Consider the following 21,627-nt stretch of genomic DNA (forward strand, 5'->3'; position numbering starts at 1 on the left):
AAAAAGTTTGGTTATTTATGTATATAGCAATCTGTCATATATATTTTTAGTAGGAATAAATTAAGATAACAGATCAAGTGGTTATATTAAGAAAAGATTTGCTGTGATTAGAATGTATATATAAAAATTTGTATCAAAGAGAAAACAGACCGATTACCATTATTTATTAACATCTAATTACAAAAAAATATAATTTAATTTTTTTTATATAATTTAATTGTTTTTTTATATATTATGAATATATTTTTTCTCTCAGACCTTAGAATGCAGCCTAAAAGAAATTGACTAAAGTTAGCTACGCCTTTTGTTGGTTACATAAAAGAAATTGTTCTTTTGTTGGTTACATAAAAGAAATTGTTCTAACAATCTTTTTTTAAGAAGGTATACAAAGTCTAATTTCACGTGTTATTCTTACCAATTTTTTTCAAAATAAAAGATGATACAATCAAGCCTATAACGCATCAGGAAACTGTCCTTCTCTTCTCTCCTTATCCCATTCTGCAATCTGTAAATAAACAAATAAATAAAAAAACAGAAAAAGGACTAAAAATAAAAATTTATATGACAATGTGTTTAAATTCGTTACAATTCCCTTATGCGATTTGTAAAAGAGGAAAAATTAAAAGACTTGAAGAAAAACTTGAATGATAATTAGTGGAAACTCAATTACAGTCGACATAACTAAAAATCGTTAGATGATTTGACGTGAAGTCAACTGCATCTGAGTTTGTACCATTGTAATTTGTGGCTTACCAATTCAGTTGGGCATGAGGACCTAAGAGAATTGCCAAGTTTATTGCATTCAGATGTCTTTTCGCCCTTTTGCTTAATGCATCTGATTAAGTTAAAAATAAAAAAGAAAAATACAATTATTTATAAAAAAATTCGGTTACAAAACAGTTATTTTAGTTGGAATAAATAAACACAAATATATATAAAAAAAAAGTTTGAAGTTACAAAAATACATACGATAATATCAAAATTTCAATATATACACTAAAAATGACAAACAATGAATAAAACTAATTTATCATTATTAGAAGGACTATTTTCATTAAATTTAATGAATACGTAGCCATTAAAACGGTGAATTAGCACTTTTTATCATTATTTAGGATATCTGAAGTGAAAAATAATAATTTTATCTATTTTAAAATAAAAATATTATTAAAAGTAGTATATTTTTTAGCCCTAAATTAATTAAACTCTAGTTTTACAAATTTTTTCTGAAGCAACTAGGTGAGAAATTGAAAATATGTCTAGATTTAACAATTAAAAGAGTATTCCGCCAAAATAGCTTAAATGACATTGATGGATATAAAATTATTTTAATCTTAAAATTACGTCAATGTTTTATTTTAATTTTTTTTAAAAGCACGTCTTAAATGATTTCATGTAAACTCTTTCAATGTAAAACATGTATATGTTGTAATTGAATTTACTACTAATACAACATATATATGTAAATTAAATTAATACTAAATAGTACATATTGATTCGATTTACGACTTATTATTTATTGAGAAAATACTTAGTTTGGTTCATAAAGTTACATTCAAGCCTCAATTTAGTTCTTAAAGTTTTAATTACCTCAATTTAGTCACTAAACTTTTCAAATTTTAATCATATTAGTCTCTACGGTGGTTTCTGTCAATTAAGACAATTAAAATTTTAAAGACTAAATTAAGACTCGAGTATAATTTCAGAGACTAAATTGAATATTTTTTTTATTTATTCTATATTAACTTTAAAACATAAATGTCAGTAATATATATTATATATATGTACGGTTCAATAATAAATCAAATTAATTAATATAGCATATATATATATATATGCTAAATTGAATTTAATTGATTCGATTTACATAAAATTATTTAAAACATACTTGTAACAAAAATCAAAATAAGACCTTAGCATAATTTTAAAATTAAAATAGTTCATTAATGTGTTTTACCCTCGAAATTCCATCAGAATTTAAAAAAAAAAAACTTTCAATAATGACAAACACTACCATAACATTGAGGTGGTATTGTTAAAATCATTAACAGTAAAAAATCGGGTGGTTTTGTTAAAATCATGAACACTAAAAAATCGTCCTTTGTATAAGATATGCGTTTGGAATTTGGTTTTAAACTGTATTTATTGAAAGTTTTTTTTTTATATTATTTATGTCTTAGTTCTGTTCATCTTCAATGAAAAAAAAAAATGAATTGACATGCGAGTATTTCATTTGATTAGATGAGTCGAAAATAAATCCAGAGATAAAACCATTTTGGATGCTAATTTATTGTAAAATTTATTTTCTGAAAGACAAAATGTTGTTTTGAGTCAGGAGATGGATTCAGATGATATAACTATGAAATTGACGTTGAACTTAAACACGAAGACGAGAGTTGAAATTAGTGACTTTAAAAATTAATAATTAAATTATAGATAAAAATAATTTTTTGAAATTTTACTAAAAAAATGATACTCTATCTTAAAAAAAAATGATACTCTATTTTTTAATTATAATAATGTGTTGATTTCAAAATAAATAAAATTGTTATTTTTCACGTAAGATACCCTGTACAACGATAACGATAAAAAATGCTAACTCATTTTAATCATCACGTATATAATAAACTTTAGGGTTCATCTACTGTACAGATATACTTTTATACAGATTTATAAATTTTTGTCTTTTATTGATTTAAAAGCGTATCACTAAAAGTGTTGCTTAAAGAGAAAGTGTTATCCTTAATCGTTAACTTGACTCTGATACCAATTTTTAAATGTAATTTCTTTTTCAAAATTTCTATTTTAAAAATTTCTATTAAATCTTCATATTTTGCTTCGAATAAGTTTATAATTTGTATAGATTTGGTTGGTGGTACTTTATAGTTTACAATTTCATAAAAAGTATTGACAATTTCTACTATTACTAATTCTGATTTCATTTTTATAGTTTTTCAATTTTGTTTTAATTTATAATATTTTTTTTGCATGGATTATTGTATATAAAATATTTTATCTGTTTGTCTTTTTAATATAATTTTTTAAATTTTCAAAAACCTCTTTTATTTATACACTTTCTGTTGTTTCTAAATATCTTTTTAATTTTTCAACTTTATTCTCCATTTTTTCTTTCAACAGCTTTAATTCTTTTAAGTCATAATATGGTTTTCCAGGCATTTATAAATTTTTTAAGTTTAGTTCCAACTTGTTTATATTTATTCTTATTTCTATCCTTTTTATTATAAGGTCATTAATTTCGAACTGAAGATTATTTAATTCCCTTTTATACCCCTTTATTTTATTTTTTAATTTTTTCGCCATTTTTCTTTTTATTTTGTTTTCTGGTCTTTCAATCTTTGTATACTTCATTATTTATCTTAGAATTTCTACAAATTCTATCATCGATTCATCACTATTTTCTAGAGATTCTATTAATTTTTCTAACTCTTCAACTTCTCCTTTCAATTTGTCATAGATTATTTTTAGAGCTTTAAATGCTCTTTGATTTATTTCAGAAAACTGTAAATAATTCAACCGATTTTCTCTTTCAAAGAGCTCTTGTTTCTTGTCTTGATAAGTTACATATATTTTTTCTTTATTTATTGTCATAACTTAGTGTTTATGGTTTCATTTAATTTTTCGACCTTTTTTGTTAATTCTTTTATTTCAGAATTTTCTTCTTTGATCTTTAACTTAGATAAACTTAACGGGCTATTAATTTTGGATTCTCTTATTTGAAAATTTGAAGAAACTAATTTTCCTGATGGTTTTTTTAGTAAAAGAACTGGATTTTCAATAGCTTTATATTTTGGTATTTCTGTCTTTACAATTTTCTGAAATAATTCATCGACATAAATTCTTTCTCTATTTTTAAATATTATACTATGATGACTATTTGTTAAAGCATAATTTATTGCATATGTAATTGAAAATGGTTCATCGTCTTGTTCCATTAAATTCTTTTTGTGAAATTTATAAGCCAAACTTATAGATCTTCCAAGATTTTCAGTTGATAAAGATATAGCATATCCAAGATGGGCATTGAATTTAACATTTACGTTTGCCAAGTTTCCATGAACAATTCCAATTATTTGATCTATTGGGTCATCGGTAATTCTTGTGTCACAGATTGCTAAGCTTATTGGTGAATTAATTCCTTTCATATATGTAGATTTGATTAAGACTTGTATAGTACTAATATGAATCCATCCAATTTTAGATCTTTTTTTGTTGATCCTTAATTTTCTCAATCTGTTTACTCAATTCTTCATCATTTATCAAAGCTATTTCAAGTTCTCCATTGGCGGATTTTATCTTTATAGGGGCTTCAAGTTGAATTTTTCCATAGTATATATTTTTTCTATTAAAAACTTCTTTTAAAAGATTTTGTTTATTAAAATTTTCATTTGATTTGAGATTTAATTCTGTTTTTAGAACAGCCTGTTTTTCATTATCTAGTAAGGCAGATAATCTATAATAATCAGATTCTTCCGTTAATTCTAAACTTTCTAAATAATTCATAACTATGAGATTAGGATAAAGGCTAAAGGCGTACCTTTTTGGAGAAAAACTTCCTTTATTTAGAATATTTACATAAGATGTTTTTATCTCCAGAGGGGAGATTGTAGATACTAACTCCAGAGGGGAGTTTAGAATTGGTTTTTTCTAAGGGAATTCTTCTTCAGACTATAGAATCGCCTTGGCAACTTCCTCCTTGCTCTCCTAGCATATGAGTACTCTTAGCCTCCTGCTTTCTATTGTCTGATGCCTTCTATAATTGCCTAAGCAACCTATTTATAATGGTTGGGTCTGATGGACAATTCCCATCCTTACCCTTCTTATGACGTCATTGCTTACGTCATTGTTTATTATCTTGCACCAGCTACATTGTTGGTGCTCTATGACCTAAGCGCTTACGTCACTATGCAATAATGTTGAGAGATGCTTCAGATGTGCTGCCCTCCTCTTTCATTATGTGACCTTCAGATGTGTTGTCTTCTTCCTTTATCATGTGGGTTGATTCCGTTTTATTATTGCTTTCTTCAGATAACTCTGAGACACATAGCTGGCACTTGTGGTCTTCTCTGTCTTTTATCAAATAGCAGAGATTCCTCTTTATCCCTTCGGAGAGCTTTTCTAAGAGTCCAGATAAGTTGTAGAATGCTGATTCAAATTCCACTAAGAGTCTCATCTCTCTTTCTTCAATTTCATTCTTTTTACTGGACACAAGCAAAGTATTTCTGCTTTTATAATTGATTATTGTGTGAGATTTCCTTGTTATCTTTTGAGTTCTTTCGAAAACCCTTGCTAGTGTGCTGGCTAGTTTTCCTTCATGACTGTAGATTGTTAAATCTTGAACTTGATCAATTGGTTGAAAATTTCCTGGGAAGACGGACATGAAGATTACTTGATGTGCTGGAACCAAGCATTCTTCTTCTTCATTAAAAATAGGTTGACTATTCGTAAATTTTAAGGATATATCCATTGGATTTACGTTGTCAATCATATTTTTAAATCTCTTTATTGCATCAATGAATCCTGCAGGAAACTCACTAATAATTTTCAAATCATTAAAAATTAAAATTGTATCAATTAATCCATACTGGAAAAACTGATAGGTGTCAGATGGGGAAACATCTGGAAATATAACCAGCTTTGTTAGCTGTTCTTTGGCAATAGGATAATATCCCAAGATTGCCCTTTTTTCTTCAGTCCAATTCAGGACTATGTTAAGAGTTTCTCTGAGATTTGATCTACAGACCCTTTTCTTTTCCTTGATTTCAGCCCTTGTAGGAATGTTTCTTATTATTCCTGTTCTCTGGGTTTGAATTGGAGCTTTATCTGCTCTTTTTAGGGTTTACTCTGGATGAAGAGCTTCATATTCCCTAAAAGATTCCTTTGCTTCTTCCAGTGTTAAAAATCCTCCTTTATGAATTATCCTTGATTTATGTGTAAATGGTGCTGCTTTTTCCCAAGCATCATATACTCCTTTCATGGGGCCATTATAAATTACATAATATTTTTATCTTGGGTAAATTTTTTGATAATTTCAGCAATTATTTTATTTTCTGGAATTTTTTCTTCACCTGATTTGTCCACCACGCTTAGCTGGCTGAACTCTGATGGTTTTGGTTGTTGTGTTGATTTCATTGCTTCGATGGCCTTCTTAAGGGATTGGATCTGTATCCTTATTTGCTGACAATGCTTGCATTTTTCGAGTTCTTGTTCGTATTTCTGGATTTCTTGATCTAATGCGTTGTAAACGAACTCCATTCTCTTGTTAATGTATCTGCAATAACATTTTTGTCACCCTTAATATATTCAATTTTTATTGGATATTGTAACAAAAATAATTGCCATCTTACCAATCGTCCATGATTATAATCAACTTTTAAGTTATATCGTATGAAACCTGTTAGGTAACTTGAATCTGTCCTTAATGTAAATTCTCTGGGTAGTAAATCAATTTTCCATTTCTTAAGAGATTTAATTGCTGCTAGAGTTTCCTTTTCATGAGTGGTATATCTCTGTTCTATTGGAGTAAAAGTCCCTGAAATATACCTGCAAAGTAATTCCTTTGGGGGATATTTAGAATCTAGTGATTCTTTTTCTTATTCCAAACTTTTTATAGCTTTCTTAGCTTTTAGACATCCTGACCAGGTTATGTCTGAAGCATCTGTTTCTACTATTAAGTAGTCATTTTCTTCTGGAATATAAAGTTCTGGAAGTTTTTCACATAATTCTTTAATTCTTTGAATTTGTATACTATCTTTTTCATCCCATTTCCATTTTTTTTAGTACTTATTTTTGGAAATAAGCTTTTAGTGTATTCTGTTATATTCTTTAAAAATCCTTGATCCGAAATATAATTTATACACCCTAAAAATCTTTGTAATTATTTTCTATCTTCTATTCTGTTAGGAAATAAATTTACCTTTTCTAGAACATTTGGTTGAAGTTTTAGCTTTCCTTGAGTAGATAGAATTAATCCAAGAAACTCTATTTCTTGTTTTACTATTCTTGCTTTCTTTTTGCTAAGAACTAATCCTTTCTGTTTATATCTTTCTAAAACTATTAATAATTTTTGAAGATGATCTTCTTTATCCTGTTTTGTAAAAATTAGTATATCATCAATGTATACTAAAACAAATTCATTTAACTCTTTTAGATTTTCTTCCATAAATCTTTGATAAATACCTGGGGCTTGCTTTAATCCGAATGGTAATACATTCCATTCATAAAGCAACACACTTGTTGATTCTTTTGTTGGGCAAGTAAAAACAGTTAATTTCTTTGTTTCTTCATCTAAACGAAATTGCCAATATCTTGATTTTGCATCAAGAGATGAAAACCAAGTTGCTCCCTTAATTTTTTCTAAAATAGAATCTTTTCTTGGAAGTTTATGAGCATCACCAATAGTTGCTTCATTCATTTTCTTATAGTTTATTACCATTCTTCGTTTTCCCCTTTTAATTTCATTATTGTTTTCAACGTAAAATGCTGGAGCCGCATGAGGACTTTTACTTAATCTTATAATTCCTTTTTTCCAAAAGATCTTTACATTCTAATGAGAACTCTTCTCTATCTCTTGCGGAATAAGGAATTTTATTTGGAACATTTACTCTTTTGTGGGATCTTTTAATTTAATGCTTACTAATTCGTTATTTGTATTTTTAATATCTAAAGAATTTTCAGTACAAATTTCATCCAATAGTTCTTCTATCTTTATTTCAAGATTATTTTTTGGAATATTTATCTGAAAGTATAGATTTAAATAACATGTTTCTAATATAGAAAATATTTTAAATTTTAAGATCTTATCTATAGTAGTAGTTGGTATTTTTATACGTTTTGATTTTTGATTTATTGAAGAATCGTGTGGAGCTTTTAAAACTATATATGTTAATTCTTGAATGAATGGATGATATAGCTTTAAAAAGTTATTTCCTATGATAAAATCCATTCCAGAATCTAACATATATATAGATGGAACAATGAACCTATAATTTTGAATAAAAATTTCAACCATCTCTGCTTTTTGGTCAATTTTATGTATTAATTTGTCAGCTATTCTAACTCTTAATGGTTTCTTTAATTTTTTCCAATCAAGTTTTATATTTGAACTAGCAAAGCATTGTGTTGCCCCAGAATCTATGAAAGCATTTATAAACTTTTCTGTTATTTTTATAGTAATAAATGTAGCATTATTACTCAGTCTCTGAGTCTGTTTCCGAGACATATTCAAAAATATAGTCTAAGTTATCATCAGATTCTTCTAATGGTTCCATGAAACAAGACTTAGCAATTTCTATTTGTTTAGTAAGATCCTTTTTATCCTTCTTTTTCGGACATTCATTTGCATAGTGTCCTTCTTCTTGGCAATACCAACATTTACAATTTTCTTTTTTATTCGGGCAATAGTTATTTCTTTGTCTTTTGTTTTTATTGTTATTTTCTTTTCTAAAATATCTCTTTTTTCTCCAGTTTGGATAGTATTTTCTTTTTCTAAATTGATATTTTCTTTTTCTTTGAAAATTTTTATTAAGACCATATTTTTGAGGTATCTCTTCATTATCCTGACAGCAAATTCTGATTATACTTGCAAATCTTTTTTGAGTTGCTTCTTGCATACAACGTTCTTTTATTTCCTCTCTTATTGCAGAGGTTGCTCCACCAAAATTATTTTCAATTGTTCCTCTATTTATTTCTCTTATAAATCTTCCCATTATAAATTCATTAGCAAGATATGGAAGTTTTGTTATGTACATACTAAGATAATGATTTTTATCTTCTTCTTTTAATTTGTAATAATGTATTCTATATTCACATATATAAGATTCCACATTACATAAATCATATATCTGAATATTAGCTAAATGGTTTTTTGCTTCTTGATATTCTTTATTATAGACTTCTTGTCTATGATCTATAATATTTTTTCCAAAAAATTCTTTATATAGAATCATCATTATATATAATATCTTATCATAAGCTGTTGTTTTTATTTCTAATTCTTCTATTATTTGGTTTTCTATTGATGTCATATAATCTCTTATAGTTCCTTTAGTATGAAACCCTATGTAATTCCAAATGTCTCTTCCAGATAATTCACTAAGTTTTGGATTAGTAAATGCTTCTAATAAGAAGGAATTTAACCAGTTTTCGAAAATTTCTTTTTCGTTCTTTTTGCAGTCTAAATCGAGTATTCTTTCTCCTTCTATTTCCTGGATTTTAGGAACGTATTTTGATGATATTTTTGTATATTTTGAATCTTTATTTATAAACCCTTTTTTAAAAGCATAATTATCAAAACATGTTTTCCATTTAAATTGAGATTGATTATCCTTAGATGTTCCAGCTTCATTTTTTACTTGTATTGGAATTGCTGGTTCTTCGTCACTTGAATAATCTAGAATGTGTTCTTCATTTTCTATATTTTTAGAATTAACTAACTCTTCTTCTATTTGAAAACCATGTTCCATAATATTATTTTCTTGAGTCATTTTTAATTGTTTAAAAAGCATTGTAACTTCTTCTAATTTTTTTTCAATATTCATAATTTTAATGGTGGTTTTACTTTTAGATCTGTTATGTTGATTATATTTTGAAGTTTTTCTTTTTTAGGATTCTCTTTTTCCTTATCCCTTTGAAATTTTATACATACTAATATTTCTTCGAACATTTCTACTATATAATTTAATTGTGGGTTGAAGGTATGATAAAGATGTGGAGAATCATTTCCATGGTAACATTTTTTAGAAATTTCGTGTGAAAAATAAGTTTTTTCAAATTTTTAAAGTATTTCAATAAAACTTATAGTAAAATAAAGATTTTGAGAAAAATCATTTTGTATTGATTTTAAGAATTCGGTGTCATTACAATTAACATTAGTTAAAATCATTAATTTTTGATCTATTAATTTTGATAACTTAATTATTTCTTCTCTTAAATCTTCTAATTTACTTTTTTCCATTAGGTGACGCTTTTCTTTATGAAGAGTTACGGTTTTGAGTGAAAAGTGTAACTTAGAATGTGTGGTTTAGATTATTAAATCTGTAAATCTGTACAGATTTAGATCTGTACCATATAATTTTCTTAAACTTTAACGAAAACAACAGATTAATTTTGTCTGTGGTTACACATCTTTAATATTTAAATTGGAATTTTAATTTTATTGTGTGCACAAAAATCTTTCTGTGTCCAATTACCCATTTACTCTTTTAGTTAATTTGAAGAAAAATAAAATCACTTAATCATAATGAAAAGGAGAATTAATAAGAAAGAAAACTTTTAATTACTTCCCCCTTCGCCCTTCGTTTTTAACCCAAAAAAAAAAAGAAAAAAAAAGGTAAACCCAATACTTAATAATAATAAGAAAAAATTATATTTTTTTCTCTAAAAGATACTAAAATGACACTTTAAAAATATTAAAATAATATTTTTTTTATTTGTAATATATATATATATATATATATATATATAATTTTTAAAAAACTCTCTTTAATCAATTTTAAATTTTTTATGTTAATCAAAAATTAATTTATCCATTAAAAAATTTTATTTTTTACAAAAATATCCTTTAGTAAAAAATTTTATTTTTTTCTATTAAATTTTGCTTTTTTATTGATTAAATTAAATCTTTACCAAAATATTTTTTAAAAAAATTAATGAGTAAAGTATCGTTTTTATCTCCAATATTTGGAATAAGTTCTAAAGTTGTCCATAACGTTTCAATCGTCCTATTTAAGTCCCTTTCAAAATTAACGGCAGAATAAAATTGAGACGATTTTAAAACATTAGAGACTTAAATAGGACTAAAACGTTGGAGTAAAAAATGATATATAGAAATAAATTTTAATTTTCTCCTTCAATAATATCAATTTTTTACTGTACATAGTATTCAATTATTTTTTAATCACATCTAAATAAATTATACTTAGTCGTATTACTTTCATTCTAAATAAACTAACTTTTTTATGATTTTACTCTTAAAGATTTTTAGTTATTATAAAATGTTTGAAAAATGACTAGTACATAAACTTACGAATATATATATATATATATATATATATATATATATATATATCATACTTTTTGTCTCTAATAATAATGTATCAAAATTATTTAATGTTTAATTTAGTTAAATTTTATTTTTAATTTTATTCTTCAATAATATCAAATTTTTACAATAGAAAACTATTTAAGGCAAAGGATCGAGAAACTCAACGCCACTATTCCTGAAACAAAGTTTTTATTTTTCAATTGAATTGGAAGGGTTCCTTAAATCACAGAATAGAGCCCGTCGTGTGGGCCTCCCGCTGTCCGACTTGTTAGGATTTGATGAAATTCAATGCGAAAAGAAATCTCATAGATAAAAATTTTCCTGATCGTATCAAAAAAGTCTCAGTTGGTAGAGCTCCGCTCTTGCAATTAGGTCGTTGCGATTATGGATTGGAGTTATCATATTATTAGTATGAGTTTTCTCTTTTTAACGATATCGCCGGAAAAGCCAAGGGGTCAACCGGTCAATTATTTTTTAAATTTTATTTTTAATCACATTATTTTTTTAAGTGAATTTATTTTTAATTAAGAGTAAAATTAAATAATTTCAATAATTTTAGTTTTTAATAAACTTGGAAAAATAATTATGGTAATAATAACAACTAATTAAATTACATCGTGTAATTATTATGATTTGGTTATTATATTGTATTATAATGTTATAACTTACATACTTCTTATAGTTAGTGAAAAATATTAAAGTTATATATTTCATTCAACTGATAAAATATTGATCAAATTCTAAATTTAAAATTTAATAAAATATTATATAAATTAAATTTTATCTTATTTAATTATATAATATATGTAAAATATATGAGATTTCATTTTTTTACGACAAATAATTATTTAATTTATTTTTTAATTTTATTCTTAATAAAAAATAAATTCACTTAAAAAAATTTAATGTGATTAAGAATAAAATTAAAAAAATAATTGAATAATTATTTATCATAAAAATTTAATATTATTGAAGAATAAAATTAAAAATAAAATTTAACTAAATTAAATATTAAAAATTTTTGAATATATTAGAGAAAAAATGTACAATTTATATTTTATTGTATATATATAATTTTTTCTGCAAATTTATGTACTAATCATTCTACAAATATTTCATGATGACTAAAAATTTTTAGGTATAAAATTATAAAAAAAATAAATTTATTTAAGATGAAAATAATGTGATTAAGTGTAATTTACTTATATGTGATTAAAAAATAATTAAATACTATGTATAGTAAAAAAATTGATATTATCGAAGGATAAAATTAAAATTTATTTCTATGTATCATTTTTATCCCAAACATTTTTGTTCTATCTAAGTCCCTAACGTTTCAAAATCGTCTCAATTTTGTCCCGCCGTCAATTCTGTTAACGAATCCTAATGACAGGACAACATTAACCCAATTTTAAAATGTTAGAGATTTAAATAGGACGATTGAATTTGTAACTTTTCCTAATCCTAAACATTAGAGACAATACGATACTTTATTCAAAATTAATAATTAAATTTTTTTAAAATACCTTTCAATAATTTTTTAATTATTAAATTATCATTTTATCAAAATTTTTATTAATAATTATAATAATTATATTAATATTAAATAAAAGAATTTTGATTAAATTATTTTTGATATCGATATATATTAATTGTTATCTATTAATAGTGATAAATTTTTATTTAATATTAAAATAATATATATTAATATCAAAAAATTAATAACAAAATATAAAAATAATTGTAAATGAAAATTTTGATAAAATTATAATTTAATAATTTAAAAAATATTGAAGAATATTTTAAAAAAATAATTTAATTATTAATTTTTTAAAAAATAGTGATAAAAATATAATTTAATCAATAAAAAATTATTAAAAAATATTTTGATGATAAACAAAATTTAATAAAAAAATAAAATTTTTGTTAAAAAATACTTTTATAAAAAATATTTTTTTTGAAAAATAAATAAAATTAATATTAATTAATACAAAAATATAAAATAAAATAAAAAATTTAATTATAAAAAAATTATATATTTTACAAATAAAAAAAAATGTTCATTTTAGCATCTCTAAACAAAAAATGAAATTTTCTTAAATAATAATAATTATCATCTCCACTTACCTGTGATATTCCACGTACTTCACGTAACAGTGCCGCGTTTGATAATCCGTGGTTGCTACTTTGGCACCATTTTCATCCTGTTTCATTAGGGCATCAAAATCAGTGGGCAAGGTTAATTAATAGAAACTCAGGTTTTCATGAGTCTTGCCATGAAAACTAATTCATCGTAATAAGGCAGGTAAGATTATATATATATATATATATATATATATAGCGCATTGAAATGTAGTTACCTGGTTGCTTCTCTTAGCATCGATATAATCCGTGGAAGAAGGAGGAGGAGGTGGAGAAACGGTGCCGAATTCGTGAGGAGGCCTCGGAGCTTGCTCGCCACGCGCCACTTTGCTCACGTCCCTAGCCCTCATCTTATCATGCGGATCCAACGGTGTTCCTGCCGTCGACATTAACGATTCTTTATTGTTGTTTGCAACTGCGTTTGTTTTTCTTAGTTTTTTGGTTTGTTTTTTCTAATCACAAACTATATAAAACCGATACGTTCAACATTGATAGAGTAGTATAGTAACGCCACGCTGCAAGACACCTAGCTTTCGGCGTAACAGGTGTCACCGTTCTGAAGCACATCAACGTCTCTTTTTTTGACTCCTTCTCACTTTCTTTGGAAAAAGATATTAGATAGTATGAAAAAGAAAAAACATAACTCATCAATAAAAATATTAAATAATATAAATAATAAATATATTATATAATTATTTTATTAAATATATAAATAATTATTTTAATATTAAAATTTAAATAAATAATTTAAAAATATAATGTATATTTTTACTTTATGAATGATTGTTTATATTATTAAAAAAAATCGTTAGATACTTAATATAGTGGAAAAAAATATATAATAAAGCATTTTTTGGCAATAAAAAACACTATGAATAGTTGAATTTCCTGGATCCGATCCAATAAATTAATGGGCTAGGACCTAGGAGTTTGCACTGTATTGTCAATAATATTATTTAATTTGTTCATTATTTAAATTTATATTTAAAAAATTTTTAAAAATTAGTATTTTTATTAAGATTAATCAGTATTTAATTATTAAAAAAATTATATAACCTTAGTATTTTACATTATAAAATATATTTTTATATTATTAAAAATATTAATAATAACTAGTTAATAATTATAAATCATAAAATATAGGTTTAATTATTTTATTGATCTATAGTTTCGTAAAATTTTTAATTAAGTCTTTATAATTTTTTTTAATTGAATCTCTACATTAATTTTTTTAATTAAATTTTTTTTAGTAGTAATTGACTTAATTTTATAAGAACCCAATTAAAAAAATTGGTATAGGAACCTAAATAAAAATAAAAAAGTATAGAGATTCAATTAAAAAAAAATTTGACGCAAAGACTCAATTAAAAAAAAAAACTATAAAGACTTAATTGAAATTTTTGTGAAGTTATAAGAATCAACATAATAATTAAACCTAAAATATATTAATCCTTTAATAATTAATACTGCTGTTTATATTTAAGAGCATAATATATTCTTATGTTTTATTAAAATGTGAACTTAAGATCAAAATACTTATATCATCAGCGCAAATTAGTTAACTTTGTCGATTAATCATTACAATAATGAATAGAGAAATGGGCTCGAGATTTTTTTAGTGAAATACTAGGATCAACAATTTTTATAATTTATAATTATTAATTAGTTATTATTAATATTTTTAATAATATAAAATTTTATTTAATAGTATAAAATTAATTATTTTTTTACTAATTAAATATAAATTAAATTTTAATAAAAATATTAATTTCCTAATTTTTTTTTATACGCACCTGAAATGATAGTTTGGAGAAAATACTAAATAGTATAGTAATATGATAGTTATAAAGGACGAGTTAAGTGCAAGATGCTTTGAGTTAGTCTCATGTATTAAAATTATTTATAAAATTTTAATTGTATTAATTATGTTTTTAAAATAAATAAAAATGTATTATATTAGTTGTTAATTTATTTTTTATTAACGGTATGATGACAAAATTTAATAATATAAATTATTGGTGACATATATTATTTAATAAATTGGTCACGTATAATAATATAATGATATGCTAATTTGTAACACGTAACATGCTGACATAAATAATTATACCATATATTACAATGCTTTTTGGCTACATGCCAAGTTTCATGTGTTATCTGTTAGATTATTAGTGTAAATACACTAAATTAGTCTCTAATTTTATATTAAATAGCTCATTTTAATTTCTAAAAGTAATAATTTAATATAAAATTAAATATCAATTTGGTACATCTAGAATAATAATATAATAGATAATACGTAAATAAATATTGTTGCGACACGTGGCACAAATTGATATGCAAATAATAGTATTGTGATACGTGGTACAACCGTCTACGTCAGTATGCCACGTGTCACTAGTCAGTATATCATTTATACATGGCCAAATTATTAACACATATTACTAATAATCCACATTATTAAATCACGTCATTACACCATTAATAAAAAAGTAGGTCAAGATTAATTTAGTGTACTTTTATTAATATCAAAGACGTAATTTGTATGATTAAAAATTTAAAGACAATTTTAATACACGACACTAATTTTATAGATTACTTTAAAACTTAACTCTCATCAATACTAATATGAAGGATAATTGTATGTAATGCTTTTTTCTTATTTTTTTTTACTACATGTAATGCTTAATCATGTGATGAAACTTCTTTTAAAGAAAAATTTATATTAAGAAGGGAGACCCGTAATATCAAAGTAGACCAAATTATAAATAATTATATGAGTTTTTTTCAGCTATATTAAATTTAACTTGGTATGAGTTAAATTAGCAAATATGTGTGCTACTAATTTTTACTTCTTTTTTATACGCGTAAAGTTGTAAAACCTAAAATTATTCAAAAAGGTTTTACAGTTTATTATGATAGTACTAATGAGACCCGTAAAAATTAGTGTAGCTTTCAGAGTTTGAATTACTTTAATATTATCCCCTTTCACTTTTATTTCTAAAAAATACTCTTATGCTGCTAAACTCAGACCCATAAAGATAACCCATACTTCTATTTCTGCAACTGAAAATGATGCAGCAACCTCCAATATAGTAGTAAGCACAACCAATTATAATAAAAAAAGCATTTTATTCCTAAAAAAATATAATTTGCATTATTAAAATAAATAGACTTTAATATTAACCAATTATAATTTTTATAAAAAATAAATTTCGGTCCTTATATATATAATTCATTGGAAGCTTCTATAAATTTTATATTTTAATATAATTTGTGAGAGACTGTTAGAAGTGAAAAAAAGGTCCGACAGCCTGCAGTTTGGCTTGTGTTTGGTCTGACTTAGCCTGGTTTATTATAAAATAGGCACATAAGACTCTTTTAAAAGCCTTAATTTGCTAATAGGTCAAGGTTAAACTCACTAATTAGTTTTATTAACCTGTCAAACCTGTCTGAGTCTGTTAAAACATAATTAAATATATAAATAATTTTTTTATTAACAAAATTATGAGATATTTTAAATTTATTATTTTTTATTATAAATATTTTTATATATCTTAAATATTTTAAAAAATTAAAAATTCTTATAAATATTAAATATGATATATTACATTTAAATATTTTTATTAAAAAATAATTTTTTAAATAATATTTTTATTTTTGTAAAAAAAATCATGCTTTTTAATAGATTTAAAGCCAGACTAAGTTGAATAACAAATCAGATCTAATACTTTATAAAAAATTTATAACAGACTATAAGACAAATTCAGACTAATAAATTACATAACAGGCCAGATCTATTAAGAATAAAGACTGGCCTGACCTAATATATTTCCACCCGTAGAAATGGTCACGAATTACACATCTATTCAATTGAATATATAATACGAGACTACTATGTACAATTATGTACAATTATGTACAATTGACAAAGATAATTTGTTGGAGACTATAGAAATTATGAAAAAATACATTATTAACTAAAAAAATTAAATAATGCTTATAAAATTAAAAAATATTTAAAGAATAAAATATATTTTTTGTCTCTAAAATTTGACAAAAATTTTAAAAATATCCAAAAATTTTATTTTGTTTTAATTTTGTTTCAAAAATTTTCGATTTGCATCAAATATACCCCTCACAGCTAATTTTTCAAAAAATTTAGTACCAATTCAACAACAATTTTATAAGAATAACCATTGACACAAACAAATTAAACATAATTTTTATGCATTATTGTTAAATTGGTCTTAAATATTTTAAAAAATTAGACGTTGAGGGTATATTTGATGCAAATAAAAAAATTTTGGAATAAAATTAAAACAAAATAAAATTTAGAAATATTTTTAAAATTTTTGTCAAACTTTATAAACAAAAAGTATACTTTACCATATTTAAATTAAATAAAACAAAATACATTATTAACTGAAAAAATTTAATATATTATTAACTAAAATCAAATTTATAATATAGTTATTAATTTTAGTTAATTTGAGTTAAAATTTTAGGATTGTTTAACTTTAATTAATAATGTACTTGCTTATAATATAATGTAGCTTTCACAATAATGCTTTACAACAAGTGAATTATTTAATCATGTTCAATCAAGTTGTTATAACCTTCTCTATATTTTCACGTTACTTATACGTAATTGATTTTTAAATGTAAATAATTTATCGCTTTTAACGTAAACTACTTCTTCTTCTTCTTCTCACCTCTAATACTGCGTCTTCTTCTTCTCTTTTTATTTTCCTTTTTTTTATTATCTTTCTATTTCGTTATCGTAATTATCAATACCACTATTGTACCACCAACTCTTCCACCTTTTTTTTTTCACTTGAATTTCTTATCTTCCTCTTCCACCATCATCATTATCATGATCAACATCGTTATTGTCATCGTCATCTTCTAATACATATTGTTATTGTTATCGTCGAATTTTTACCATATGACGTTATTTGCTCCAAAATTGATTTATATGTGTTTTTGTTCATTATTCAGTCTTATTGTTTTCGATACGAATTTATGTTTTAAAATTATTAAATAATTTCAGTGCATCTATGAGTTAGTTTTCGATGCATTTTTGAGTTAATTGAAGTGCATTTGGTATCGTTCACTTGAATTTTGTATAATTAGGTCATCGAATGTAAATTTAGTAGTTCTGGTGTCATTTAAGCATATTGATGACGTTAACTGATCCAAAATTAATTTGGATGTGTTTTTGTTCATGATTCAATCTTATTTGTGTACCTGTTTGTATAGAATAAGAACCAACAATATCAACCACAAAATCATATATCAAAGTAATCACAACAAAATACACAAAACCAAAAATAATCTTTATATGAGAAGCAAGGTTCTAAAAAAAAGTAAGAGTAACAGAGAAAATAAAGAAATAAAAATAAAAAGAACAAAAAAATGTAGCATTAAAAAAAATAATTTTGCACTTTTGTAATAAAATTTTGGTGTCAAAATTAAGAAATTCAGTGTTATTATTAAAAAATTTCAATGTTATTTTTTCTGATAAATTTTGCATAATTCAAAACTATCACTCCTCATCTTTTACTGATTATTCTTTTTCATATTTTCCTTCTTATTTTATTTTTTATAATTCTTTTTATTTTATTATTTTAACAGAAATAAAATTAAAAAAAATCAAATAAAAAAATAAATAACTACAATAATACATGAACAAGAGAAAAAGAAAAAAAAAAAACAAAAATTTTGATGTTATTTTTTAATAAAATTTTTATCATTTAAAATTCTCTTTTTCCTTCACCCTTATCATCTTCATCATCATCTTTTTTGTTATTATTATCATTATTTTTTTTCTTTTTTTTTTCTCTTCTTCGTTTTTTTTAACTACGACACACATTTTTATTAAGGGTGAAAAAAAAAAAACGATTAAAAAATTAGAGTGTATAAATACATTTTTAATAATAAAATTGTTTTTTTTTTGTTGAATTTATACGAACTTAATTTAATTTAGTTATCAAATAAATTGTAACCTTCATCGGATAATTCTTCTCCAATTACATATAATTTGTAGTTTCTTAATACACGTATTTTGTGGCAATGCAATTTATGTTTATCTTTATCCTCAACTACACTTGATAATTTTTAGTAGTCTAAATTATATTAAAATGTGTAATTCGTAAAAGCCTCCAATAAATTACATAAAAATAAAAGAGGACCAAAATATAAATTTTTTGCAAAAGTTGTAAGTGAATAATAATAAAACTTATTTATTTTAATAATGTAAATTAGTAAATTATCCTTAAAAAAAACTCTGTTCGTTCAACAAACACTACAAACTTTTTATAATTTTTCAATTCAATTGAGTAACGAATAAAATTCATAATTAATATTTTTATATTTTTAATATTTAATTGAATAAAATTTAAATATAGATATTTATAATTTTAAATATTACATAAAATAAAAATTTAAAACTTTTTATTTATAACAAGAGGATAAACTAGAATCTTCAATAATTTGTTAAATAAAAAATTTAAAAAATTGTATATTATAACCCTCTTTATTAAAGAACTCTTAAGTTTTAATTCATTTGAATTAGGTTGAGAGATGAAATAGACAACGAATTAACTTTTTTGGTTATGAAGAGATAAAAAAAATCTTAAAAGAGTTTATACTTGAAAAAAAAATGTTATCAGCAGCTGGTATACATATTTTAATTAGAATTATCAAAAGAATTATTTTAATATATATACTTTTATATTTTAAATTTTTAAATTCTCTAATAAAAAAAATACACAGAATTTTAAATTAGTTTTGGTAGGATTAAAAGAAAATAGAAAAAAAGATGATTTAGATTAATTGGGATCCTATGATCAGGCCCAAAAAAAAAAAGACGAATTGGGATTTAAGAACCTAAGGATCAAGAATATAATTTTGCTGGGTAAACAGTTTTAGTGAATTACTACTAAGCCTAGTCGCTACTTACACATATACTCAAAGAAAAATACTATAGATACACTAACTCGCTTTTGGCAGATAAAAAAATCAACCTTCTTAGGATTGACAAAGTCTACTAGAGAAAAGAAAAGTGATAGAAAATGATTTGAGATGGAATATAAGATCGGGTACAAAAATTCGTATATGAGAGGACTCAGGGTCAGTAACAACAATAATCCAGTAACAGACATCAATTGAGTACATGATCTAGAGCTAGTTGAAGCAGTTTTTTTTCCTGAGCTCAACTCGCGAATTCTCTCCCTGAACGACGATGATAAGGACAAGATTGAATGGGTCTGGAACAAGAGAAAGCAGTACGATGTGGCATCGGGATATTGGGTGATTTATGATTTTTTTTATGTGTCAATTGAGCACTTTTCAATGGTAATGACGAATTCAACACTTTGGAAATCAATTTAGAGGTTAAAATTACCATTCAAAGTAAAAAAATTTGTGAAAAGCAGCCTATAAAAAATTACTTGTACTCAATTTGATCAACCAAATATTTTCAGATACTTTGACAATGTGTCCAAAATGCAGAAATGATAGCGAAACAATCTTTCACACTTTGGTGCAATGTAGTTTTGGTCTTCCTCTTTTTTTGTAAATGCTATAGCGTAAAATAGAACCATAGAATTTGCAGTCTTCTGAAAAACGGCAAGTAAAGGTATTGGAAGATGACAATTTTCTATGGCCCTTCTTGTAGCTCTATTGTGGAAGACGAGAAATTTAAAGATTTTTGAAGGTGAGAAGTTAGCAGCAACGGTAATTATAGAAATAACAAGAAAAGTTCTAACAAAAAATGACTCAAATTATAGAGTACCATTTTTTTGAATCATAATCTCTTCTGTTAGTTTTTTTTGCTAGTATTTGATATTTATCAAAGTGAAAGATTTTTTTTATCTCTATAATAGACAGTGTATTTTTTCTTATAAAACAATGTAATTATATATTTTCAAAAAAACAAAAAGATTTCTTAAGAATTATAAAATAGATGTATAATTTTTTAATAATAATAAAATATTGAGTAAATTGTTAAAGGATGATAATAAACTTCTAGATCTTTAAGTAAAAATGTATAAAATAAGTCTTTACAAAATTACTAACACAAATGTAAAAATTTGAAACATTGTCACCTTAGACATGTTTTAGTAGAGACCTATAAATTTAATGCTATACTGTTATTTGAGAGACTTACTAAATTGTCTAATTTTACAGTAAACTTCTAGATCTCTAAGTAAAAATGTATCTAAATAAATCTCTAATAAATTACAAGACTAAATTTATCAATTTCTAAAAAGTTATCACATTAAGAGTCCGTTTAGAAAATTTTAAAAGTAATTTTTTTGAATTTTTGGCTTATAAAAAATAATAGTATTAATGTTTGGTGTAATTTTTAAAATTAAATTACGATTTTTTAAGAAACTATTTAAGAATTTATAAAGAAG

General features: G+C 23.9%; 1 protein-coding gene across 1 annotated transcript; it reads right to left on the bottom strand.

Annotated features, from left to right (window-relative positions):
• Positions 1-410: 410 nt before the first annotated feature.
• Positions 411-13,651, bottom strand: LOC130979542 (putative cytochrome c oxidase subunit 6b-like). The gene is made up of 4 exons (XM_057903005.1): positions 13,423-13,651; positions 13,190-13,266; positions 754-835; positions 411-505 (listed from the first exon to the last, which is right to left on the bottom strand). Exons 1-4 carry the CDS (start codon positions 13,591-13,593, stop codon positions 452-454), a joined length of 384 nt encoding a protein of 127 aa, XP_057758988.1. The 5' UTR covers positions 13,594-13,651; the 3' UTR covers positions 411-451.
• Between the last annotated feature and the right edge of the window lie 7,976 nt (positions 13,652-21,627).

Source organism: Arachis stenosperma, chromosome 5, assembly GCF_014773155.1.
Source record: "Arachis stenosperma cultivar V10309 chromosome 5, arast.V10309.gnm1.PFL2, whole genome shotgun sequence".
Taxonomy (NCBI): domain Eukaryota; kingdom Viridiplantae; phylum Streptophyta; class Magnoliopsida; order Fabales; family Fabaceae; genus Arachis; species Arachis stenosperma.